The sequence below is a fragment of the Neodiprion fabricii genome, chromosome 6 (genome assembly GCF_021155785.1).
Source record: "Neodiprion fabricii isolate iyNeoFabr1 chromosome 6, iyNeoFabr1.1, whole genome shotgun sequence".
Taxonomy (NCBI): Eukaryota; Metazoa; Arthropoda; class Insecta; order Hymenoptera; family Diprionidae; genus Neodiprion; species Neodiprion fabricii.
This window is the reverse complement of record NC_060244.1, coordinates 17,578,419-17,605,444: the sequence shown is the minus strand read 5'-3', so window position 1 is coordinate 17,605,444 and position 27,026 is coordinate 17,578,419. Positions and strand designations below refer to the sequence as shown.

The 27,026-nt window shown below is 32.6% G+C and overlaps 5 protein-coding genes across 7 annotated transcripts in view; 3 read left to right on the top strand and 2 right to left on the bottom strand.

Moving 5' to 3' along the window:
• LOC124184988 (fasciculation and elongation protein zeta-2-like) overlaps window positions 1-27,026 on the bottom strand; it is a 296,636-nt gene that overhangs the window by 227,252 nt on the left and 42,358 nt on the right. The window lies entirely within an intron of this gene.
• Window positions 422-6,661, top strand: LOC124184940 (acyl-CoA:lysophosphatidylglycerol acyltransferase 1-like). Of its 2 annotated transcripts, none has more exons than XM_046575193.1 (6): window positions 422-823; window positions 2,155-2,372; window positions 4,251-4,465; window positions 5,338-5,611; window positions 5,726-5,877; window positions 6,159-6,661. In XM_046575193.1, exons 1-6 carry the CDS (start codon window positions 792-794, stop codon window positions 6,393-6,395), a joined length of 1,128 nt encoding a protein of 375 aa, XP_046431149.1. In that variant the 5' UTR covers window positions 422-791; the 3' UTR covers window positions 6,396-6,661. The 2 variants fall into 2 exon arrangements, with proteins under 2 accessions (XP_046431149.1, XP_046431150.1); XM_046575194.1 differs by lacking the exon at window positions 422-823 and adding an exon at window positions 923-957.
• Window positions 6,027-25,409, top strand: LOC124184965 (helix-loop-helix protein delilah-like). Of its 2 annotated transcripts, XM_046575246.1 has the most exons (4): window positions 6,027-6,040; window positions 22,794-23,666; window positions 24,215-24,445; window positions 24,684-25,409. In XM_046575246.1, the coding sequence occupies exons 2-4, from the start codon at window positions 23,346-23,348 to the stop codon at window positions 24,819-24,821; spliced, it is 690 nt and encodes a 229-aa protein (XP_046431202.1). In that variant the 5' UTR covers window positions 6,027-6,040; window positions 22,794-23,345; the 3' UTR covers window positions 24,822-25,409. The 2 variants fall into 2 exon arrangements, with proteins under 2 accessions (XP_046431202.1, XP_046431203.1); XM_046575247.1 differs by lacking the exon at window positions 6,027-6,040 and having other exon boundaries at window positions 23,304-23,666; window positions 24,215-24,431; window positions 24,684-24,822.
• On the bottom strand, window positions 11,929-18,071 carry LOC124184932 (m7GpppN-mRNA hydrolase). The gene is made up of 5 exons (XM_046575160.1): window positions 17,877-18,071; window positions 17,011-17,658; window positions 16,538-16,682; window positions 15,912-16,221; window positions 11,929-15,817 (listed from the first exon to the last, which is right to left on the bottom strand). Exons 1-5 carry the CDS (start codon window positions 17,921-17,923, stop codon window positions 15,537-15,539), a joined length of 1,431 nt encoding a protein of 476 aa, XP_046431116.1. The 5' UTR covers window positions 17,924-18,071; the 3' UTR covers window positions 11,929-15,536.
• Window positions 18,801-22,438, top strand: LOC124184908 (ATP-dependent DNA helicase DDX11). Its single transcript, XM_046575107.1, has 7 exons — window positions 18,801-20,168; window positions 20,380-20,924; window positions 21,042-21,265; window positions 21,393-21,572; window positions 21,668-21,752; window positions 21,882-22,012; window positions 22,184-22,438. Exons 1-7 carry the CDS (start codon window positions 19,027-19,029, stop codon window positions 22,436-22,438), a joined length of 2,562 nt encoding a protein of 853 aa, XP_046431063.1. The 5' UTR covers window positions 18,801-19,026.

Genomic DNA, 27,026 nt, shown 5'->3' with positions numbered 1-27,026 from the left:
ATATTCCTTGTCACAGATGGTTCCAAAAACCTTGAAAAGAACTTATTTCATCGTTCGTAATTTGGAGAAATAATCACTCGAATTCTGACTTCCCCTGCGTATTGCTGCCTGCGTGACGCGATCAGATTGATTCTGATTGGTTGTATTCCTTGAGGGGAGCATTATAGTCGTTTTTTTGTTGTCGAAATTCTTTGGATCTGAACAATGTGGGAGCGGTACAGGTATTGCCAAACGAGAACGTGGCCTTGGAAATAGACGATTCTTTGGTATATTCCTACACAAAACAGAAGCATAGAAACATGAAACTGCCACGGAATCTGCAATTTAAACGGCAGCTGCCATTTAACGCGGCAGGTCCAGTTCTCCGTCGCCATTTTAGTTGTATTGTTTCCGCTCTTGGGCCGAAGCGCTGTTGAGCGTAGGGCAAAAGCGTGAAAGATGTATTATGCGTGGAGTGACAGTAATCTTTCAGTGAATTATGAGCCGATAACGTCGAACCTTATGTCGGTGCGGTTAGCTAATAATTAAATATTGTAATTATATTACATTAAAAAAAACGAAGAAAAAAAAATGTAAATTGTATGGTAGTAATAATAGTGATTTGTAAATCGTGACGAGGTATCATTTTATTATAAAGTAATTGTGTGTAAACACCGCGACGGCAACACAGATACTCTAATTTAGTATTTTTCCTGAGGTGACGATGATTGCTCATTATATAATTCCCGAATGAGGAAACGTTATGAACAATAAGAAACGTGCCAGTGTTAATTAAAATAATTTCCACGAACATGTCCGGCCGCGAGAGCTCAACTGCTATTAGGTGAGCAAATCATCCGTTTATTAGCAACGTATGTCCAGCTGAAATCTATTTCATGTTAACTTCACAGGTTATGTTGAACAACCGGACTTCGCTCGACGGCAACGTGCCGCGACGATGGCTAACGAAAATAATACGTATATAATGCTTTAAATCCTTATTTCGTTGCATCTGCAAACATCTACGTTTCATTATTATTCATTCCACTCATTTTTCTACGCTTTCGCGTAACGTGACCGATTCTCCCGTATCGTATTTTCTCTAAATTAACCATCCACTTTTAGGAACGTGAGATCTTGTACTGATAAAAAAGTATCAATTTTCGAGAATTCGCACGATTTTCTTTTCTTCTCCGTTTCGTACTTCTTTATTCCTCGAGGGTTTATAAAATCTCACATTACCCCGTTCAATTTTGGGAACTGTACAATCTAAACAGGATTATTCTTAATTTAGAGTTGATTCGACATTATGTCAACAAAACAATCATACTTTTCAAAGAAATAGTATGCTGCCGTTATTCTGCGTGCATGAGTTATGCCCTCAAGCTCTGGAGATGAAATTTATTTCAGAGCTTTGCGAGAGGGATTAATGTGTAATAAGATTAAACCCATTTGATTGCGCAAAGTTTATAGTCCGACTAAAATGGCCAATGAGTAATTTTAAATATAGAAAATATAATCAATTACTAATTAATTGTACTTGTGCAGTTGCTGACTATGCACTACAGGAATATACATTCATTGAGTAGATACATTGCTCTGCTTGGTCTGAATATGTCTATTAATATATAAAACGTTCTATTATATGCGTTATATACATTTAATAATGTAATTGCACAAGTGGATATTATACGTACAGGATTTTGTATCTTGAGAAGAGGAAAATTTAAACATCCCCTTTTTTATTCATGCTATCTTACATATGAAAAACTGCTAATTCTAATCCAATTATTTTTCAACTACTGGATTACGACATCCAGTCATCAAACCCTATGGCAGAAGCAAAATCATAAATTTTTGTTTGGATTTAGCACCTGTTTCTAAACTATAAAATAACTAAAGAACTGCGAAAAATTGGAATCCAAAGTTTTGCATGGTTTTAAATCTGGTGTACTCAGCAAATTAAAATAAAAACTGCTGTGAAAACTGACCAATACTTAATTCTACTTTAACAAATCATAGCACATCTTGGTGTCAAGCTATATAACAATGATCGTCGAATTATTACGCAAAGTTTTTCTTAAAAGTTATGTGCAAAGCATAAGAATTTTGAGTGCCAACCTTGGTAGACGTTGCGTCAAATTGAGTTAAATAAGCTCTTATTATTTGTTTCAGATTATTTAACAATGCAGTACATTTGGTAAAATGCATTGTGCGTACCAGTTTTGTTATACTAAACAACGCCTATTGCATACCAACGTATGTTGTATGGATGATGTTACTATTCCCAATAAAATTATACCAGCCCCAAGTTTATTGGCGGATAGAAGGCCTTTTTTTCCATTGGCTGCTGGCGATGGTCTCAACATGGACTTGGTCAGCCGGTTATGACAGTAAATATTCTACCATATTCATACGAATAATCTAATTATATACATATGTTTTATATGCTATTTACTTATATTTTTAATGATAGGATAAATCATGTATGATTGTCCAAACACTAATTATGACAATAATGTATTTCGAATAACTTGCACCAATTGTTGGATGCTGATATTTCAAGAATTCAGGCCGTGATTGAAATTGTACTCTGCTTTGTTTACTTGCTTTTAAATGATAATTTCATATTCGTTGTCAGTGTTTCAAAGTCAGACTTATAACTGAATTTCTTTTCTTATTTGAGATTATAATGCAAGAGATTATAGTGCATTGACGAATGCACAACTGTTCTCAATACGTGAAATATTAATACATCAAATTTTATCGTATTATTTTGTTGTCAAATGTAAAACAAGAATTATAGTTCTGAACTTTCTCGAAAACTTTAACACAAAAAAGTCGGGGAATTTCAATTTCGATTTTATTGCCACTTTGATGATGTATTTGCATTACAATTCATATTTCAATTCCATTAATGTTATGTGAATTCTTCTGAATATTCTTTCTTCAACTGAAAGTAGGCCAATTGATTACATTTTTTAACCATTTCGGTGACAGAAGCCTCTATATTGGTACCGTTTTTTCTTTTATTTTTATTTTGTTTGTAATTTTTTTTTTATACTTCATGCAAAATTCCGAATATTTTTTGCATTTTCACCTATAAAAAATACTTATACTTTGGAATGATTAGGATTTTTTGTGAATCCATAATTATTAATCATTGTTTTAAATAAATGTGTAAAAAAAAAAACGCGTTTTCGTCAATGTAATTCGTTAGCGGAGAAATTTGATGATAAACGTATACTAAAAATGCTTGAAATTCATTGGTTGACCAACAGATCTTAGAATGGCCATTAGATTTACAAAATTCAATTCTTAAGGATAGTTTTCACCCTCATTAGGGGTGCATATAGATGGTATTGGGGGTTCACCTATTCTTGGCCTAAAATTGTACTGTTTCAAAATAAATATTCATATAAATCTTATAACAACTTAAAATAACTTGTACTGTCATGATGGTTCATCCCGTTTTCACCCCATCTTGAGGGTTGTTTTTAGCTTTATTAAATTTTTGACATCAGATTCGCATTATATATCAAAATTATATCAGAGATGTATAATTGAACTTCTGTGCCAAAAAACCTGAACTGCGTGACTGAAAGGGTTAAACTAAAAATGAGTAGAATACTGCAATTCAATCATTAAATTATCTGTTTTAGGCATGAAAATGTAAAAGAATGTGTGAATGCTTGAAATATATTATTGTTTGTAAAGAAAAAGAATGTTCTTATGACGCTTACAAATGAGTATACAAAAATGTCACCACGGCGCTCTGAATCGCTCATAGACATCCCTTTAACGATGCATTTTATTTTTGAGTTTAGGATCTCCTAGATTCAGTACGGAGATTATGAATATGAATATAATATTCAAATAAGATGGATGTGTAGAAAATTCGTGTGATAAGATGTGGCCATTATTCATTATAAATACATGTAGATGCAGTAAAATATAAAGAATATATAGCTGCTACGTTCTTGTTTAGACTTTGAAAACAGTAACTATGTAACAACTTATTACAATCAGGCATGGGATTTCGTTTAATAATAATTACTTGGTATAGAAAAAAGTTGCTACATTCTTTTCGAACTATTTAATTTCAAGTATAGCTTCACTTCCAAAGTTTGACAACTGGATGTATATAGATATGTGATACATGTAAATTTTATTGAACGTGAATACTGCAATTGCATGGTGAGCTTGAACCTGAATTCGGTTCTATACATGTGCGGATCTTATATCTCATTTGACTAATTAATCTTTGACAGTAATTGAACATGGTGATGACATACAGAGGATCACAAGTGACAGAACATTAGTCATTGCAAATCACCAAAGTACCGGGGATGTTCCTATACTGATGACAACTTTCAACGCAAAGCCAAATGTGCTGCCAAATCTCATGTGGATTATGGACAGGATATTCAAGTTCACTAATTTTGGCATTGTTTCCATTTTACATCAAGATTTTTTTATCGTTTCGGTAAGCTGTTGCACACTCTGAATTATACAGTATGCTTAATGGAAGTTTTAAGCAAATTATAGTAACGGTTATGCAAGTATGTTAAGATTTAAATTTTCAAATTTTATTCAGAAATTGCTCATGCTTTGAATATTGTGTGTTGTGACAATTTCATTTGTGATTTATTTCAGATCTATTACAGCAGTTATTTCAATTGATTAAAAAAAACAAAACATTACTTGTATAAAATAAAACATAACCTGACATGTTGTCAAATAGATCAGATAATTGTTTAAAATGCTTGATATGTATCATGGTCACATGCGTGTATGCCTCTCAAAAATCCATGTTGCTCATCTTCCAATTGAAATTACAAATCAGTGTTATTGTTCAAGGACAGTACATATTTGCGGCTCATAACTGTTAAGTATGTAGCTCTTCGCAGTATGATAAATGTAACTTGAAAATAAAAAAAACCTTCATTCAAGGACAAACGTTCTCGATCGTCCGTGTCTAGTGTGAATACTACATTATTATAAATAAATACATTTCGGGAAAAGTATTTTGCTTTAAACCCGTTAGATAAATAGTCCGATACTAACTGAGTCAGAGGCACATGTTTTGATATCTTGGTATGAAGTACCCAATTATCCTAAAAATTTTTGGATTCCAGTCTAATATGACTTTGTTTATCTCCGCCACAGATTTTATGTTTGAGATGAAAAGCCATTGTTACATAATCCTAAGTATTTGTTTATCAAATACGGGTTCGACAAATAATTTCAATGGCATACCATAGTATAAATTTTAAGATTTATATAATAATTGGTGGTATTGTTTATATCTAATTTCAATCAAACATGGTTACCATTTTAATAAACCTTGAATCACAGGGTCGCGACAAGCGAGGAGAAAGTTTGCAACAATTGGAGAAGCACTTGAGGACTTCTTACATACCGCCTGGCAGGAAATGGATGGTTTTGTTCCCTGAAGGAGGTTTTTTACGTAAAAGGCGTGAGACATCACAAAGATATGCAAAGAAAAATAATCTGCCGATTTTGGAATATGTGACGTTGCCAAGAGTTGGAGCTATGCAAACGATATACAATGTCGTTGGTCCTACACAAAACAACAATTCTATTGATCACCAGCTAAACAACAGATCAAGTATAAAATTTTTTACTTTTCATCATCTAAATCTGAATTAGCTAGTGATTCCTCTTTTGTCTCCAGGGATCCATATATCGATTGGAAAAATTAAGAAAATTCATAATATTTCAGATATGACTGTAGCTAAACCAGAACTAAGTTGGGTCTTGGATATAACCATAGCTTATCCTCAGGGTAAACCAATAGATCTACCAACAATTGTGACTGGTTCCAGACCACCTTGTGATACGGTACTCTTTTACAGAGTATATCCCAGTTCACAGGTAATAAAATATCAGTGAAAATGATGTACGTATTTCGTAAAATGAAAATTTTTCTAGAAAAGAATTTTCCACGTAGCGGCATTCAAAAATTTAATATCCTAATTCCAGTGTTGAAACAGTACGAAATATAATCTTCATAAAAAATTTTTGAATTCTTAAAAATGTACTATTCATGAACCTTAATGAATATGGAGTCATCTAAGTCTGTAAGGTTTCTGCTTTTTCCCAGTGGTTCATCGTATTAAAACGAGTTCAAAGACGACAATAATTTTTTATCTCAGGTACCAAAAGAGCCGGAATTACTCACAAAATGGCTCTATGATAGATGGGTGGAAAAAGAGGCACTTTTGGAGAATTTTTACAAATACGGAACGTTTCCTCAAGCCCCTGGAACACCACAAAATGGATCGAAAATTCAACAAGATCCCTTGCGTTTTCTAGTCCTACATTTGTTTTTCATAACTTCTAGTTATATTCACTACAATATGCTAGCGTATGTGTGGTCCTGCATCTGGTAAGTTATATTTCTAATGTGTGAATGCAATAGAATGTATCTGTCAACTGTAGCATATATCGCGTGACCAATGGAAAAAAGGCCTAAGCGAAGAAAAGTGTAATTTAAATGGCAAAAGAGCGTATATTTTTTGTTCGCCGATTAATAGGAGAACGGAGAATATCGCTGTTATCTTTTAAGCCAAAAATTAAAAGGCAACAGGGTGTGATCGCCTTCGATACGCCCTTGTGTCATTAACGAAATTTTGGACTGATGCCAAAAAGGCGTATTCAAAAAAAAAAATATATGTATATATAAATATTTTTGGCCGATACGCCAAATATATTTAATAATGATCATAATGTTAATGTTAGTCCTAGTAATATGATATTATTGATAGTAATAATAATACTAATAGCAATAACAGTAACACTAATAATAACTTGTTCTTGTTGTTGTGATTATTATTATTATCATTATTATCATAAATAAAAAATATTATATTGAAAATTTGATGTCTCTTTTGTTTTTTTTTAAGTTGTAATTGAGCACCGTGTAATTACAATTTTACATATAAATCAAAACGGTGTATTTATTATTCGTTTCCGTGGTTTCCGTCAAAACCCATTTTGATTTGTCGCGCTGCGAAGCGAGGTGCGTGAAGTGTGCCAAGTCAGATCTGCAGCTCATCGCGTATTTTTACTTGCTCTTATGGCCATATTATTGCTGTTATATTTATAGATGTCGATGACGCCAACTTATAGGGTGATGGTCGGTTCACGCTGGATAAAAATCAATGGGAAAAATTACCTGCAATAGATTCGACTATCCTGAGACCAAAATGTTGTCACTTTAATAAATAATTGTTGGTTATTTTTATTTTCGTAAGCAGAATATGTTGATACTGATTGAAGACCCAAGTTTAAGTTTTAGTGGGTACGCCCTTTTGGCCTTAGTCAGCATGATTTTTTCCAACAATTTAATGCCAGAAAGTCGTAAATATTTGTGGCAGTTACGGCCTGTTGTCATTAATTCATCAAATGTTTTTGAATAACTAGGGGTGTATCTCCGGCGTTTCAGCCCTTTCGTAATTTTTTTATTATTTGTTTTGATTTTTTTCCTTTTCAAAGCCTTCTTTGTTGAATGATGAACAAAAAAGAAATGTATGCGCAATTTTGCCTTTAAGAATTGCAAAAGGGCGTAAACTTGTGACTTAGGCCCTTTTTTCATTAATGACACGACATGTTATTTTGAAAGGTCTCCAATGCTTGGCAGCAATTTGTGTAGTGTAAAAAAACATATCTCAGAAGCAAGCACGTAATACTATCATTTAGGATTGTTTTAAATCCAATTACCTAGCAAAAATGTCAAAACTATGAAATAAACTCAGATTTTCTCCCATATTCAGAAAGTATTTTACTCGGTATTAAAATATCAAATATTTTTCTATTGCTACACTTGTGTTAATGAAACAAAAATTATGAAACGAAGAATCACAGTATATACGATGTATACTATTATTTTCACTGCATGTGCTAAAATTGTGCTGCAGCTGAATCATAGTCCTAATACTTTTTGAATCACGGTATCCGCCTGTTTTCAGACTGAGTTGTTTTTTTTGTTTTTTTTGGTCTTTTAATCATTTCTAAACTACTGTAATTATCTTCACAAAGTTATAGTATGTGTAGTCTATAACAGTATAGATATGATTTAAAGTAGCATTGAGAACACATCAGCTTTCAATATTCTATTTGACATTACAATTGCATTTATCATCATAGGAAAGTTTAATTCTGAAATAGTACTGATCACTCGAATATTATAAAATTTTCGTGTCATTAATACGATACATTAAATTGAGAAAATATCCTTTTTAGACACATTACGTATGTTCCAGTCAGTTAAAGTCAATATTTATTGTGTTTTTGCATGAGGGCTAAAAGTAACTGAGCATGTATAAGTAAATATATATATGAAGAATTGCATGTGAACCCGACCAACGTCTGACTCTCACCATTTTTGGTTTTGTTTAAAAAATTTCATGCAATTGTTTCAAGTCTAACACACTACCGTGAATTTCTTCAAGTTTTTTATTCAACCAGTCAATTACTTAAAAATATTTTAAGTGATTTTGGAAACGAACTTTTTTTAAATTCTCAATCAATTCTGAAAAAATGTATTCTTCATTCCAAACATTTCAAGAACGAGCCCAAGGTGTGCCGATTTTTGTTGCTGTTTTTTTTAGCATCTTCAATTTTTTGGTCAACTAAAACATTGCTTAAACGGCCTGAATAAATTTTCAAAATTTTAATTTGTCACTTCAAACATTTCTAGACGGGTTCTATCACAGCGGATTTAAAAATTGCAAGTTTCAAGATTTTTCGGGAATATTCAAACCTTTTAAACAATGTTTTACGTAATCGAAAAAAAATTAAAAGTGATGAAAAAAAAAATTTTGGCCCATTACGGTTCTGTAGAATTCTTTGAGATGTTTAAAAATAGTGGATGTTTTCAAATATTTTTAAATAATTAACTGGTTAGATGAACAATCTGAAAAAATTCATGCTGCTGTTTCAGAGTTGGAACAATTGCATCAAATTTTTTAAACATAATCAAAAATGGTGAAGGTCAGACATTGGTCGGGTTTGTATGGAATTTCCCATATTTTAGGACTAGAATTAATCAAATTTCAACTTTTCCAGTTAGCATTATTTACCAAATATGATTTTGAGGAACTAAGCATTTATTGATATTTTTGAAAAACTCACGTTGGAAAAGATTGAAATAAAGGTTTCGTTGAATTTTGTAAACAAAAAATTTCTTCAGTTTGAGTCAAGCTGACATGCAAAGCTGGGAACTACCTCAAAATATTCATCGTCTGTGCTCAGATTACCATAGATTGAAGTAATTATGGTTGAGACTTTTATTATGCGAAATACAAAATGAAAATCAGGGGTTCAAATTCCGCCTTAAAATAATTGTCTGGATTTATATTATAGATCATATAATTAACAATTTTATAGTAGTTCAGATTATGATTAGAGTAACTCAATTCTTGTTTACAAAAGAAGGTGCTCTTTTTTTTTTTTTTACAAACTAACATAAAATAATTTTAGTCAGAAATCAGAGTGTGCACAGGGAGAGTTGGATCTTCTCCACCTGTTATATCAATCATGCATTTTATTAGTGTTCCACCTTTCACGTCCATACTAAGTTTTGGTATGTGTTCAGCAATTCAACTTGTCGTGAACTACCAAGTGTACTCAGATCTCCCAAAAAAGTTGAAGGTCTTATCTGTGGATATTTTGACTGCATTATGGGTGATGAAATAAAACTTGTAGATATAGCAGTCAATTCTTTTCATTTTTCATATCATTTTGGACTTTTATTACCAGCAATCTTTAAGCTTATTATCGAACAATTGTGTTTAATTTTTTTTTGGCCCAATTTGTGTTGGCCTACATCGATTGAATAATAATCCAGTTTTTGGGCTACTGAACATTTAGCAATGGACACATTATAATAAATATACAGAATTGACGACTGCGTCCAAGAATTTTACTTCGGTGGCTGCCTAGACAATCATTGAAGGCATACCAACATTTAGAAAATGGTTATGAACTGCTCATGAGTTCATTCATATTTTAAAACTTTCCATTTACACCCAATACTCAATTTCAGAGATTACCTAGACCCAATGCTAGATTCAGTTAGAAATAAGACAAAACCTTGCTTTTTATCATTCTCATAACCACTGCCTATGCAACAAAATCCAAAATTTTCAATTTCACTCTCTAGAATCAAATTTTGGATGCGTTACTTTGGTTGAAGTATGTGAACTGGTGATTTGAAAACTCTTTTCACACAATAAATTCATTTCTCACAAGATTACCTGAAACTTACCCATACCCTAATAACGCGTATCTGTAAGAAGTTATCATCAATCTGTTTTCACGAAAACTTTGACAGACTGAACTTTTCGTTGAAATATATTTTAAGTACATAGTTCTTGAATATCATCCTTGAACAGGGCGTTTTCAATTGCTCAAAATTAACGTGTTGAATTGATGTATTACTTCAATTTTAACTTAAGATAACTATCATTGTATGCTTCCTATGCGTCAAATTTCACCGTAATTTCTTTCCGTATAAATCAGATTTTACCAAACAGATTTGTGAATGCAGAAATAAAGTAGGTTTACGTATGGCTTTGTCTAAAAAGAATACTGCAATAAATCGACAATGCGAGAATGAAGAGTATACTTGGCTTTGCATCTATTCAGTAAGGTTTGCTTGGCTGTGTTCTAATTGATGCGAGAGACAATGATACAAGTGAAAAATTACGTGTTTCATAGATAAGATAAATCAGATTTGAAAGTTATTTAAATTGAATATGAATGCAGTACACTGTAATTTGTTTGAATCTTTTTCATTTAAGATTATTATAAAATACAGGCATAAAGGATTCAGATATCTAGGTTCTGGCATAATTTATTCATTGTAAGAGTATTTTCTTTACATGTATATGTTTCCTGATGTGAGTCTGGATGCATTTTCATATATATTTTATGATACTGTTTCAAATATTAGTCAAGGTTTCGTGATATGACCAAAAAAAAAAAAAAAACTCTTAGTCAACTTACATGTAACATTATTTTCACGGAAAGATGTAGAAGATGATTTCTGAAACGGATTTGTTCAATCAAAAGTTGATTTATTTTTAAGGGTCAAGTTATACTTGGATCAATATGTTATGTATGAACGTAAATACACAACAGCGCGCTTATGTGTTAGTATGCTGGATAGGAAAACTTTTACCCTAAAAAAAAAATACTCCGTAAAATGGAATTGCATAATAGTATAATAGCTTGCAAAATAACGGTAAATTATATTTCATACAAAATTGAGAAATGAGAGAAAATTAGAAAAAAATGATGATAGTTATTAATCAAAATTAGAACACAAGAAATGTAATTTGCTAGGAGAAAAATAAATTAAATTAAAAAAAATTACAAAAATGAATGAATTTATGACAAATAATGTTTGAATGAATGACAAAGGTTAGCTCATTCATTCTTCTTGCAGTGATATGAAAGAATCTTAGGTAAAAAAAACCTTCTACGTAGGGTAACTTGCTGTCATCTATTTTAGAGTATCAAAGATACAAAAATCACGTAATATAGTTCTAAATTGTTAAGAACTTTATCACTTCTCGTATGGTTCAAGTAAATTTCTGTACATACACATATTATACATATGCATATATTTCTTCACCCTTCTGGTATCCAATTTTTTCTCGCAAGTGTATATTTACAGAGATTTGAGAGAGATTGTATTTTTATTGCATAAAACATGCTCTTCTTCGAATTGAATTTCGATTTACTTAATATTAACTAATATATAACGAGCAAACAGATTACCATAGATATAATATTTACAATTATGAACGATTGTCTTTTAATTATGAACCAATATTTAAGGGTCGAATCAAAAATCTATTTAGTTATCTCAATCATTCAACTAATGAATTAATTGTACATTTTTTTTTCTGCACAAGATGTGCTCAATTTAAGATATTTAAAAAAAAATCACTTTTCTATGGATTTTCATTGCTTTAAGCCATTGAACACAGTGAAACATATACAACTAAACGATCGTGTATATTATTGTTATAGGTATATAAATTCTCATACGACACAACGCAATTTGACAACAAAAAAAAGTTTTACTTTTTAATATTAATCAAAATTTGGGGTAGTACAATTGTCATCTGTGCAATGCACCACAAAAATCCGTGTACCTTAATTTGTGTATGCACACACTGTGACACCTATTCACAATACTGAGATTTTTTGTTGTTTTAATATTGCTCTTAACTGATACATCTTTACTATGCTGTAATTAAGATGGCTTAATAGCGTATTGTTTGTGGATTTAATATTCTGGTAATATATGTTGAGAAATAATTTGTAGAGATTAATTTATTGTAATATGGACCAATCAGCCACGTATTAAAAATTTTACTTGCCTCTAGGAACATTGAGCTTGTTTTACGACTAACTCTGATTTTATAATAAGTTCACATCACATGCCTGATTGATCCAAAATGTGTAAATTCTATTACATTTATATCCACTCAGGCCAGACTCGATAGATACGCTTGCCACCAGATTAGCTAATATTAGTGTTTAATGTCTAAGAATCCATCCGCACTAGTCTAATTATCAGGATGTTCAAATAATTTACAATTAATAAAATCAGGGCTATCAATTAGAAGGGCAATTATAGGCATGCAGCCCCCCCCCCCCCCCCGCGCAATCGTCGCATTGAAAAAATTAACCTTGTATTTTGAATAAAAATAAAGTAAAAGTATTGTCGATAGTTACTCAGTATAATAAATCAGTCGTCATTTATTCAAGAGCCTCATAGCTCGAAAATCGATAAATCATGTCAAATCATCAATTAAAAGTTTATCTTTTTCAATCTTCGAGTGCAATACAATGAGATTTTTTTAGATTAGAATGCAAATTATCCTCTTGAACTTAACAGAAACAAATTGATTTGTGCTTCACTCAATTTATACCTCGTAAAATGCTCTGTATGTATATTTGATGTGTAATATTTATTATGAGTTGATATCTTACGGAATCCTTTCCATACCATTTGAAAGTATCGACATTACTTACAATGAAGAATTATTGAGTCAATCATGTGAAACGATCCGTTGCGTTCCGCCTAATTGCAAAAAGGAAAAGCTTCTCAAGAAAATTTCTTTGCGCTACTAATTCATAGCCCATTTCTGATCAATCGCATTTGTATTTGCATTTAATTTATATTTAGTTGCAAAGTGCATTATGTATGTGTTTTACAGGCAGATATCACCATGTTGAAACTTTGCAACATATGAATAATTGTATACAAGGATCGTCATCATTTATGCATTTTCTTTACATGAAATCAAATAGGAATACCTTATGTAACTGAAGTATGTATGGATAAGATACATGTTCCAAAAAAAACTTCGATTTGTAATTGATAATCATGATGAAGGTTATTGTTATTACTACTATTATGTTTATATAATTATAATATAATGCAACAGAATTACGTCACTGATCCGTGATTATTGTTTGTTCTTAAACACGCAGTCTCTTTTCTGGTCAAATAAAACTAAATGTCATGATAATTATTGTAAGTAATACAAAAATAAATAACTATTAAAAACTAAATTAATTTTTAATACCAGCCTTCGGTCTTTAAAAACTATTTAATATAGAAATTATCAAGCCCCTCAAATTCAAGTTTTCTGATTTGTTATTTAAAAAAAGTATTAGATCGAAGGGCAAAAATAAATTTGTATCTCGTTAAATTTTGTTTTCACCTATGTGAATAATAGTTGCCTCGCTTCTTGAACAACTACTTTAATGAATAATTGGGACTGTAATGTAATTTATAGTTGTTAAAACTTTACAATTAAGAGTATGGTTTGCTGAAAAGATACTATATTTAATTAAATAATGATTTGTATTTTCGTAATTGTATATATTGAAAATAGTCACATATTACAAAAGTATTTGTTACCTATATTTGTCATGACATTTAGTAGACAAGATAACGTGGATTCGCTGAGCAGTCAGGAACGTGTAGGACGTTTAAAAACCACTAGATTGCAACTCCAATTCAAATGGACTAAAGATTTATGTATAAAAATAAAACTAATTGCAAATTTCAACCTGATTGATAGATTGTGAGAGCAGCAAAAAGAAAAAGGTAGTTAAATTCAAATATTTTTAACTGTTGATTTTGTTAGAAGTTTCGTTTGTTCATTTAGATAAAAAAAATTTTAAATGCATACTGTGTAAGAGAAAAAGAAATGAAAATTAAATAATATGAAAAAAGTTTTTCTTAGGTAAATCATTACGGTGGTTTTTGCAGTCGAAATTTATATGCCTGTCTTTTTAGTACCACCAAAACGATGTTGCAATTTGAACACAAAGATGATACTATTTTGTTGTAAAGCTGTACAATAAGTATTTTTTTACAATGTCTGTTACATTCACGCTCATCAAAATATATAGGTACTTTAAGCAAAGCATTCCTTTGAATCTTACACGAGAGATTAATAATTCTTAAAACTATTAGAGCCATTTTATTGTCTCGAACAATTTAAAGGAAGAACAAATGAAAGTTATCTGAATGATTTGCTGATTTGAAACATGCTAATTAGGCACGATGTTCATTATAGGCACGCAAGGCACAGGTTACATACATTCATACATTTAGAAAATAAAAAATGGCCTTTTTCCTTAAACAGAAATGGCTGGATTAGATGACATTATCTTTCTAAGTATAGATCAATAAATCGAAAATGCGCCATGACACAAAATGAAGCAGTCGTTTTGAGTCGTTCTGCTGGTAGGGTCATTAAATAACGGTTTACTTGGCATTTTTGTAACTATTATAACGACTGATGGCGCAAAAATGAACCTTTCCTGTTCTCACACCGGGAAGAGGCATGGTTTCGGTACAAATATTTCTTTTAAATTATATTGATCCCAAATCTTAATGTTCAAGTGTAAAAGAAAAAGAAAAAAGAAAACTTACACCTGGCCACTGCAGGCGACAGTACAACACACACCATCATTTTCACTGATATAAAAAATGAATAAGAATATAAAATGATTAACACTATCTCCCTTAGCGCTATACATTTTTACGTGAAACAATAACTTTATTTACATTGTCTGGCATATTCAAGCATTTATACAACTGCCAACAGACTAATCGTAGGATGTTATCATACGATTATTTTTTCTTCATCTTCAAATATTGTTTACCATAAATATCAAACACATAGCACGTAGCAATGCATGCGTACATAGCATTTTCAATGATTTCTTTTTGTTCACAATATTGATTCTAAACAGAAATAGGTTAATTTTATACAAATTATGGTAATTAATGGAGAAACAGATACAACTTATCAATCATGATGAAGTCGAATCACGGTTCAGTTTTCACACAACACTAGAAGATGAAGGCATGATTGAACGTCAGTGTACATACCTATAAAATAATGAAAATGCTATATTTTCATGTTTTCACTTCGATTGAGATCACAGATGCATAATAGGTAATTTCGTCATTACTTATAGTAGAAAATTCTTTACAAGCAGTTAAGTATTGCTCTTTTGTCGAACTTGAAATGTGTCCATGCTTTGGCACGAAATTGTAAGGATATATCAGCTCCGTAACTTTGTACTGACGGTAAGATTTTATTACGATCGCCACCACTCAATGATAACGAGGTGGACTTTGAAATCAATTGTGGGGAGTCGTAGGTATTTGGTAATTTACGAGCTGCTTCCCCAAACAAAAGTGACTTTATATTTCCGTCTGGCACTTTTACTTGAGTATTATGATACTCCTGAGACAATATTTTATCCCCTGCAAAGAACAAAGGTCAGCGTTAATACTACAGTAGTTTGACAAACGTCGTAAATGGCTACACAGTTTGATCCAATCAAATAGTAAAGCCTACCTGTCTTGTCAGCTCTGAAACTCTGGGATTTCGAATTACCAGTGGAATAAAATTTATCACCACGTTTACCAGGGTTGGACACAGGGCGCATCGCTGTTTCTTCATAGAATTCGATGTTCTGTGGACTTCCGAACGCTTCCCTTTGAGCTTGAGGACTGTCGATCAATTGCTTAGCCAGCATTGCAGGGGAATATTCTTCACCTGGTTCGCCAAACAAATTACGCTTGAACGCGCCTTTCATTGGCGTATTTCTTGGGTCATTGGTACTTCTTCGACTACGACCAGGTGAGGTATTTGCTTGATGTGGGTTCTGAAAATTAGCGATATTGATATTTACTGCAACTTCCAACAAGTGATTTATCATAAAATTCTTGTTCTCCCAACTATATCTCTTGCTGGATTTCAGACTATCTGTAAAAGCTTTGTAACTCTCGATCAAAGTAAAAGTTGGTGAGAAATTTTTACTTCTGAACAAAATTTTAAATGAAAAATAATTTCAATCCTGGTTAAAACTGAATTTCGGTTTTTCTTAATTTCAGGTTGGATAAAAATTTAGGAGAAATGAAATTGAAAACTTAGAGATTTCTATTTCGAAGTGCTTATCTGTGTTAACGAAAAGTAATAACCTGTGCAGATTGCGGAATCATTTGCTGCTGGCGTTTACTTTTGGAAATAGATTCAACATCTCCAAGGGATTTGTGTCTGTGCCTCCTAGTGGCAGTTACACCTTTCTCTCGTTGCTGCTTTTCTTGGACCCAGCGTTTCATGCGCCTGTAAAAAATTCCAGGTTTTCCAGCCAAATATTGTCCATTTGCCACTAAACTATACATTTTTAGCTTTCATACAACATGAGTAATTCTTGTTGCTCTGTTCCAACTAAGTTTCATCTACGCTATATTGTTTCAGCTGCATAATACGTGTCATATTTATCATGCTGAGATATTTAATTAAAAATTGGAGAAAAGCTGAAAACTGATTCCATACGACTAAAAATGCCACGAATTTGGTGATCCTAACTGCAAGGTGTAAAGCAGTAAAATTTTAAACTGGAATGCCTGTAAATCAGTCAGATTATAGACATAAAAAGAGAAGTGCTCACTTGACAAATGGGACAACCATAAACAAGGCATTTGGTCCAACCCCCATCTTTACTTTAGGCGTCATATCCTTTTTGTTGTTTGGTAAATCAGCCAGAGCGAACCACTCGACATTCTTTATCTCTTTACGTGTTTTAGGCTGAAACTTAGTGTCTTTTTGAACTCCTGATATAATGTAAAGTCTTACAAGTTGATCGTTTATCACAGACTCGATGTATTCATTTTTATCTATCAAATTTGATATATCAAATCCCGTCTCCTCTAAAACCTCCCTGACTGCACAGTGAGAAGGATCTTCATCTGCGTTTACTTTTCCCTTGGGGAAACCCCAGCTACTTTTAGCCCAGTAACTTTGAACCAGTAAGACTTTGGTCAGGTCTTCATTTAGTACTATAGCTCCATAAGTCGGCACATTTTGCTTGTAACATCTCCATTGCTCGATGACTGAATCTATGTGGTTGACATGTGGTTTCAGGAATGGAGTATGTTGGAACATATGCGTCGCAAATTCTTTCATATTACACTGTTTCAGTTTTGGATTTTCTTCTGTGCAAAAGAAGTCTAGATAAAACCAGTGTGCCAATTCTATTTGAAAGCAAATTCTGACCAGGTCTTTCTTTTCTTCCTCAGGCACATTGATGATGAATCGACTGGAAGATTGAAAACCATTTGATCAGAGCCACGTCAAAACTAAAACTTGAAGTTGCTGATGCTTACTATTTTACACTAATGTGCGAACTACGTAATAAAATGACAAAATGTACTTTTCAAAGATATTGGTCAAGTGATGGTGTGAAAAAATGTGGGAAACCTTATGATTAAAATATAAAGTTAATTCAGGTAATAAAAAATATAACTAAATACTAACCTGCGAAGGTCGTCAAGAATGTCGAGAGGGATAGAGTGCTCTGCCATGTTGTTGTATTTGACTTACGTACTTATAAATGTAATTGAACAATCTGTGATTTTTGCCCTTTTAGAAATGGAAAAGCCTTTCACCAAGATGTTGTTCATCAAATTTCAGCTGCAACTTCGTTTTTCTCCAGTCGGCTGGTTTTTATCCAATCTTAAATTATGTTAAAAATACTGTACGAAAATGAAAATTTCCCCTCAAACTTCGGCCGCTTTAGATTATGATGCATAAGATAGTGTTGTGTATCACACACGTAAACAACGAACAAAGTAAATTCACAGGTTAATCATTTAAAAGAAGTACTAGCTGGACCTGACCTGAAAAGTAACGTTTTATTCTTTTACCACACGTCTTTCTCTCTCTTAATCATTGCTCATTAACGTGATACTAGCGCTATCCTCAGTTTTTTTTTCTTTACCTTGTGTTCATCTCAAAAAAGGAATATTTTAACCTGCAGCAGTCGACTCGACTGTCAGTGACTGGTACTCGCTGACAGCTTCCGAAAAAGATTGCTGAAGACAGCCAGCGATGAGTATTGTGTTCTTTTGAAGCGAGCAAAAGGGGACAACGGGCGCCGGGGTAATGAAAAAGTGGCAGTGCCCTACATTTACCGACTCGTTTATGAGACCATGTTAATTGGACCTGTACACAGTAGTTACAGGCACAGCACAATGATTGATTTCGTTGAGTAGCTTAGAGCATATTACTGTTTATGCTCCAAGTTGTAAATATGCTTTAAGTCATAAATGCAGAATGTGGAACAAGAATCCCGCACTACCAGCCATGTGCTCTATAGAATAAAAAATCAGTTTCCGTTTCCTCTCTGTCTTAGTTCTCCTTGGTTTCTGATCTGACTGCATATGGTTACTGGTTGGCATAAGTCCGTGGGTTGGCACTTGCGCTTTTGTTTACAAAATTTGAATCTCATAGTTAGTGGGAAGGATGAAAAGAATGTGTATCACTGTTCAGAATTAAGTCTGATTTGCTGTTTGAATATAGCAAAACATTGCCAGCAGATCTGAAATCGTTATCCCTTAGTGGAATATAATGATTATTCCGTTATAAATTAATTGACCAGTAGCAGTGATTTTTTTCGTAGATTCTGATGGAACCGCCTACAGAATTTCTTTTTCCTTTTCCTGCTTATCAAATTCAAAAAGAGTTTATGAACCAGTTGTACATGTGCCTCGAAAATGGTAATCTAGGAATTTTTGAGAGTCCTACCGGAACAGGGAAATCTCTCTCAATTATTTGCGGGGCTGTTAAGTGGCTCCTAGACCATGAGAACTACAAGAAAAATGATTTGATTGATAAGATAGGAGTGTTAAACATGAAATTAATTGAGATTGAAAAGAAGAAAAGTACAGATTGGTTCAATGTTCAGGTAGGCCAACTTGAAATACAAAAAGAAAAACAAACCCTTCAAAATAAATTGGATTTGATACTAAGATATGAGGAAAAAATGTCTAAAATAAAGCAAAAGATTACTGCCAATGGTGAAAAATTATGCCACAAAGCAAAATTCGCCAAATCAGCGTCTACAAATTTAATCCAGGGTAATGATGAAAAATGTAATGACCTGTCTGATGACCATTTGATTTTGGAAGATTTTTCTGATTGTTCAGATGAGTCAGATGAAGAAAGTGATCGCTATGAGAGCACCAAAATATATTTCTGCTCCAGAACACATACACAGCTGTCCCAGTTCATTGGGGAATTAAAACGCAGCCCGTACACCGATTCCGTACGCTTGATACCTCTAGCATCTCGTTTAAGTTACTGCATAAACGACAGTGTCAAAAAGTTAAAACACCTCAGTCTGGTAAATGAGCGGTGTTTGCAGTTACAGCGTAAGAAGATGACAAGTAAAGATGAGAGAAATGTTAAAAAATCCAAGATCACCACAAACTGCCCCTTTTTACCTGGCAATCAGGAGTCTCTGAAGACTCAAATCTTGGGTGGTATAAAAGACGTAGAAGATATAGTCCAGATAGCCAGGGAACTTGAAACTTGTGCTTACTATTCGTCACGGAATACGATAGAGGATGGTCATGTTATCGTCGTACCATACAACTCAATCTTACACAAAAGCACGCGCTCAAGCTTGGGAATTAATCTTAAGGGAAACGTACTGATCATAGATGAAGCCCACAACTTGTTGGATGCTATAGAACGAATGCATAGCACTGAAGTAAATGGGAGGAATCTTTTGCATTCTTTCAATCAATTGACTGAGTATCAAAACAGGTAAAATTTAAAATTTTTTTAATGTATTTATTGCTTTAATATACCTAAAAGTGAGATATGTGAATCCACACTCAATATCGTATGAGCTCCCTTTGTTACACTTTGAAATATGAAAAAACTATTCATTTTGGCTCAAAAGAAAGTCATAAGCTGGGACCATATGATTGCAATCATCCTCAAGTGTATCAATTCTTGACTCTTTTATTTATAGATTTGAGTCTCGGCTTTCAGCAAAGAATCTTTTACTTGTGAGTCAGTTGAGTTTCTGCCTGAAGAAATTGATAAAGTTTCTCGGCGGAACTAGTAAATCTGACCCAGAGGATGAAGTTGCTGAGAAAGTTTCACGATTATACACACTAGTAGAATTTGAAGTCCTCGCTGAAATAGATACTATAAATTTATTTCACCTGATGGATTTTGTGAAGAATTCGAAACTAATTTATAAACTCCAGAATTACATCGATAAAGTTGGGAGTACTGTAACCATTCATGAAACTAGAAAAAAAAAGACTGGAGTTTCAGGTTTTTTAAAGAGTCTTCAAGGGAAAGATTTGGAAGCTGAGGACAACTCTTCGAATGAGAATACAAAGCCAATCGAAAATCAATCTAATTCTTTCATGGTTGTGATGAATTTTTTTGAATGCCTAAAAAACAACTCTTGTGACGGACGCATATTCTTGCTTCCCGCATCAACGTTAGGTCAAGCTGCACTAAAGTTTGTTCTCTTGAATCCTGCAGCTCATTTTGCAGACATTGGTTTGTTTATATTCTTTGAATCAATAAAATAGCTACAGTAATTGAATTTGTTATATTTTACATGGAAAACCTAATAATATGTTAATATACAAACATTTCCAAATGAATTTTGAATAGTAACAGACGCGAGGGCAATTATTCTGGCTGGTGGAACAATGGAACCTATGTCTGAGTTCAGGGATCAATTATTTGCTAGCGCAGGGGCTGATCCTGCAAGGATACACATATTTTCTTGCGGACACGTAGTTCCGAAGGAAAATATTATGGCAAATGTATTAACCAGAGGACCCAGTGGAATTGATCTGGAGTTCAATTACCAAAATCGAGAAAACGGCAAACTTGTCAGTCAAATTTTTCTCTCATCGATAGTTTGATAAAATTGATACTATTATCCAAAAATTGAAAGTATTGAATTGTTAGTATATAACGTTATTCTATGGAAATAAATGATCTTAAATTTTTTTACAGCTAGATGAGATCGGCCGCATTTTAGTCAATCTCTGTAACATTGTGCCAGGTGGAATCGTCGTATTTTTACCATCTTACAAGTATGAAGTAACAGTCAACAAGCATCTCGAAGATACAGGGATTTTGAAAAAGTTATCCGGGAAGAAGCATATCTTTCGGGAGTCTAAACTTGCTTCAGAAGTATTCAATTGTTCACGAACTAGTTGATTTAATCTGATATTAAAAAGTGAAGTATTATTATAAATTAACAGTCTTGATATCCGTGCTTGTCACAGGTGGAGAAGACACTCGAAGAATATACGAAATCCATTAAAAGTCCCCAAAGTCCGCGGAACGGGTCACTATTATTCAGCGTGATCGGTATGTAACGGTTTTTCACTGGTTATAATAATAACGTATAAAATATATTCTCCAATAATTTGGCTAGATTCACGGCTATTGAGATATTGTAATTGTTTTTACTTGCATTTTGAGTGTTATGTTTTTTAGGAGGCAAATTAAGTGAAGGACTAAATTTTTCGGACAACTTGGGACGTTGTATCATTGTGATTGGCATGCCGTATCCAAATATAAAATCACCAGAACTGCAGGAAAAGATCAAGTTTTTAAATGAGAATACAGTATGATGCTTAAATAAACTATACCAATATAGAATTTTGTGTGCATGAAAAGAATTTATGAATATTTACAAACATATTAGATGATTTGCTCTCTTTTAGTATTCATATGTCTGGATAATCTTTTTTATAATAATTTAGATTTTATTCGATATAAGCATGACTTTGTTTCAGGCACCAAATGCTGGAAATATATTTTACGAAAATCTGTGCATGAAAGCCGTAAATCAATGCATCGGGAGAGCTATACGTCACGCGAACGATTATGCAACCGTCGTTTTACTTGATAAACGATACGCGCATAAATCGAAGTCATTGCCCAAATGGATACAAAATTCATTGTTTGTCACTGACTCATTTGGTACAACTGTCCGCAGTATGGCAAAATTCTTTGCTGACAAAAGAAAAAAAGACGTCTCGTCGGTATAGATAACAATTAGTATTCTTGTGGTAAAGCTCTCTAAGAATATCATACGAAAGTTCCTGCATGACAGATCTATCACCAGTGGTTGAATGATGTTTTAAATACCCTACTAAAAATTCCTTTAGACGCGGATAGAAACGCACAGAAAGTGTACCAAAAACGCTAATGGAACAGACGGAAAACGGATTCTCTGTCTGTTTTCTATACGGTGGTTGACATAGTTTCTGTACTTATCTGTCTGCGTCTAACGAAATTTTTATCAGAGTGCCATCCTAAATTATTCGTAAAAAATGTCAACTGCTTATAGTTTATAGTTCTATTAATCGCTTGTATTGAAACTTGTATAAGAGATTCAAAAAGATATGCTTTTTAACTTCCGTCACGGCCACGTGGAGCGCTGAATTGAGCGGGCTGCTTGAAGTTTGAAATATTACACAAAACTGGTTCTCCCACTACAATGTTCTGGAGATTATCTTACGAAGTTCACCCATGTCGTATTCTCGAGGTTTAAGCGGGTCTTAGCAGATCTCTGTACTCGGGAGACTCGCTTCTTAATAGATACAAAGAGTAAATATTGAGAACGTAATCACGAAGTGTAAATAATTTTTCCCTATCTTATAACTGTTCCCCAACATAGAGGAGCTGTTAAATGCGTAACTAATGAAAGTTTAATCCTCCAAAGTTAATCCGAAAATAATCTGTTTCAATTAAAGAAGTTAGCTAGTATTATACGATATTCATCCTTATTATTTTTAAATATATGTGATAATGTAAAAAGTAAACCTTATAAAAGTAAAAATGATTAAAATTGAATTAACAATTCACTGAGTACTTTTAATCAGTAATTGAAAATTTAAGTTGTTTTAATTCTCTTAACAAAATTGGACTGATACGAATGATTGAAGATTAAAGATGAGTGGATATAATTCTTTAGCAGGTTGTCACAATCGAAGTGAAAAATATAGCTTAAGACCACGCATTGGAGATCGTACAAAATTGAAAATTGAACCAGATAAAGGGAAGTGCGTTTTGGCTGGTACGAATAACTCCTCCAGTTTCCAAACTAGTAAAATGAACATCAAAGATAATGCTAAACAAAAACCAGCATTGTTGAGTAAGTACAGAAGAAAAACAGCAAACGCTAGAGAACGTTCAAGAATGCGTGAAATCAATTTGGCGTTTGAAACATTAAGGAAGGCCGTACCGTCTTACATGCCTCAATTATTTTGTCCAGTAAGTGTAGCTTATCCTCTAAACTTAATTTATTGGCACTGAAAAATTTGGGGATTTTAATCGATGTGTAATTAACTCAGGGATTTGTCTTCTATTTTATGCGCACTTGACTCAGAACCAGCTATGTTAATTAGATCTCTGGTAAAATAAAAATTTTCAGTTGTATCTGTGAGACATGGAATTCGGCAAGCGGACCTTAATCGTCTTGCACTATATTATAAAAAATTCTAAACTTATATATAAAACTCACAGAGCAAATGACTTTGTCTTTATAAAATTCTCTTTATCCATTGGAACCATTTTACGGTATAATATGATTGTGTGTTAGATATTAATTTAAGTTTTAAACAGAGTTAAATTGTTATTATTACTTTCATAAATAATTAAAATAGTTTTGATTTATCCATTCGTAGGACTAACGATGTTTTCGATCACATCCATTAAAATCCCTCGTTCGATAACGTACTGCTCACAGCTTCGAACTCTAAACAATTCAGCATAGCTATTTCACTTTTTATGCAGTTAAAGAGCTGTAGTCATTATTATAGGGTGACGGATCCAATGAAAAGCTGACAAAAATTACGACGCTCCGTCTAGCTATGAAGTACATAACAAGGCTTACTGAATTATTACATAATGATGAATCCTACATCACGGACGAATGTGCTGAACTTATGGAGCAGCATCCCATCATTTTTCGTGAGACTGACACATGCACACTCACTGCATTGAATTATACATCTACCTATGACGTTCTTAACTCGCGTAAATATCTCAATGTAAGATAAATTATGTTTCTAATTATGATCAATGGTTTTAAGACTATTAGTAATTTTGATTGATTAACTTACACAACTTTTGTATAAATCAACGTATTATTTGAATGAGTCTTATACTAATAAACTCGACGTTATTAAAGCAATATCATACCCCGTTCTGTACTGTTACTTCTCACATATTTTAAGTAAGAATCGTGTGAGTGACCTAGGTCTAAGCTGATAACATTATTCATTACAGGATGGTGGTAGTGATGGAGAAAGTTTACATTCAGGATCAGCGACAATAGACAACATATTTGAGAGCTTTACCGAAACTTTGGTGCCGGATGTGAATTTTGACTTTACAGAAAGTTTTTTCAATCCAGAGCTGGGTTAGGTCATTAAAAACTTCAGTAATTGTATACACGAAAATGAAAATACAACGCAAACGAGTAAAAGATATATTCAGCACACGATATGATATATATTATCAACTTACAATTAATGAAGGAAAAATCTGCGTATTTGAGAGTGATAAGTAAAATACTTGAACTTGAACCAGTTGTGCAATTAGAGAGATACTTTATGTTGATGGAATTATTTGTATGATACGAATCAGCTCACACTGATGTCCGTGTATAACATAATTATATATCATGCATAATATTGCTCCAAGACTAACAAAATCGCAATAAATAATATTTGTAATTAAAGACGAAGACTGTCTGTCTATTTATTTATAATATTGCCAGTAGATATTTTATAGCATTACCCGAATAAAGCGAGTATTTTTTACATATATGTGTAGGTATGTAAATTTACACCAATGCATTTATATGTACATCACATATGCAAAGCTGCCGCGCCAATTCGCCCACACAAACCAGTTTTACCTGTGCACTTTATACTTCTTAACACTGGATATATAAAAGAACACCACGTACGTTATCATAAAGTAACATTTTTCGACACTGTAATGTGAAGCCTTTGTTAACAGCCTCAGAAATTATAATAACATTTTTATTAGTGAGTTACTATAGTATAAGTGTAACAAAATTTTGTACGCTTACTTATTTCGTTTCTTGTTTTCTAATATATACTTATATATATATATATATATATATATATATATATATTTATTTTCGAATCAGAAGCATGAAACTCCTTAAAACAATAGTTGAATAAATAAGGTGTATAAATATGAGTCTGAACATATTTTATGCAAATTTCATTTTTAAAAAAACACGTTTCTTGATAAATATCATCACAAACGATTCTAGATTACGGCCAGTCCGTACTGAAATTTTTTCTGTGGTTAATCACATAACATTGTGAGCGAAATTCGGATGTATTTTACGATGCAATTTAACACGTGAATACGACTTAATGCATAATAAATCACAAGATAAATTCTGAAGTATAGATTATATAATAAATTGAATAAAAAATCATGTGACGAATTATAGTTTCGTAATATGATTTGTTATGTATTTTATCTTATAATCAATACTTCATGATTTATCATGTGATTTTTTATGTATTAATTTGTATTCATGATAAAATACATCTGAATTTTGGTCATGATTTATCACAAAATAATTTTCAGTAGGGGTATGGCTCTCATAATTTAAGCTTGTTAGCAATTTGTAGATTTGCTAACTGGATCGTATTAATTGGGGTAAAAATAAATATTTTCTATAAACCGGTTACATTATTTAGTATTCATTTTCAGTTATTAAAATTGTGATTATTTTATTAATACAAGAAGTACGATAGCTAATTGAAAAGTGATTATATAATTAACAGCTTTAACGAATGATTGTAAATAACCATATTGTATATAGACTGGCTATAATACTAAAACTAGTTATTTAGTCTAAGTCCGTAAAAATACCCCACGTAGTATAATGCATACACGTATAGTGCTAACTGAAGTGAATGGGCATACATAGTGCTCAATCTATGTCCATAAAAGGTATGTGGGACATAGTCTTGTATTGCGGATAAACTCCTGCGGATGACATATACTTTAATTACATAAGATCAAGCTATCAGTACAATCGCCCGCAGTGATACACAAATACTAGTAGTTCGTATATAAATTATACATGCACAGCTTATGTATATTAGTTCGAAATAATTAACTTGAATCGAAATAATTCACCGCTCTCTTAACTCAAACGTTGAAAACATGTTTTTTTCTAAAGAATAAGCGAATAAAAGTGAATAAAATTGTATTTGTAAGATATCCCAGGCAATGAAAAAATATTGGGAATAATCGCGAAATCATACGAAATTTCAATTCTGCTGAAATTGTTTCTTCAATCACGAAATAAAACGCGACAACAACAGCTTGAAGAATACGGACTACGTGTTGAATCTGTTCCGTTATAATTATCCAGTGATTTATAAACCATTACAACGAACCGAGCGACTTAATTAAGTACAATCGAATTGCTAATTGAAATCACAATTCATATTGAGCGTTAAACAAATGAAATTATATCTTTAACACTTTACACATACTTTCTATTCATTGGCATCATATTTTTATTGTGTATTCATCTAGCCATTTTGTCTAATCACATGCTCTAATACAGAA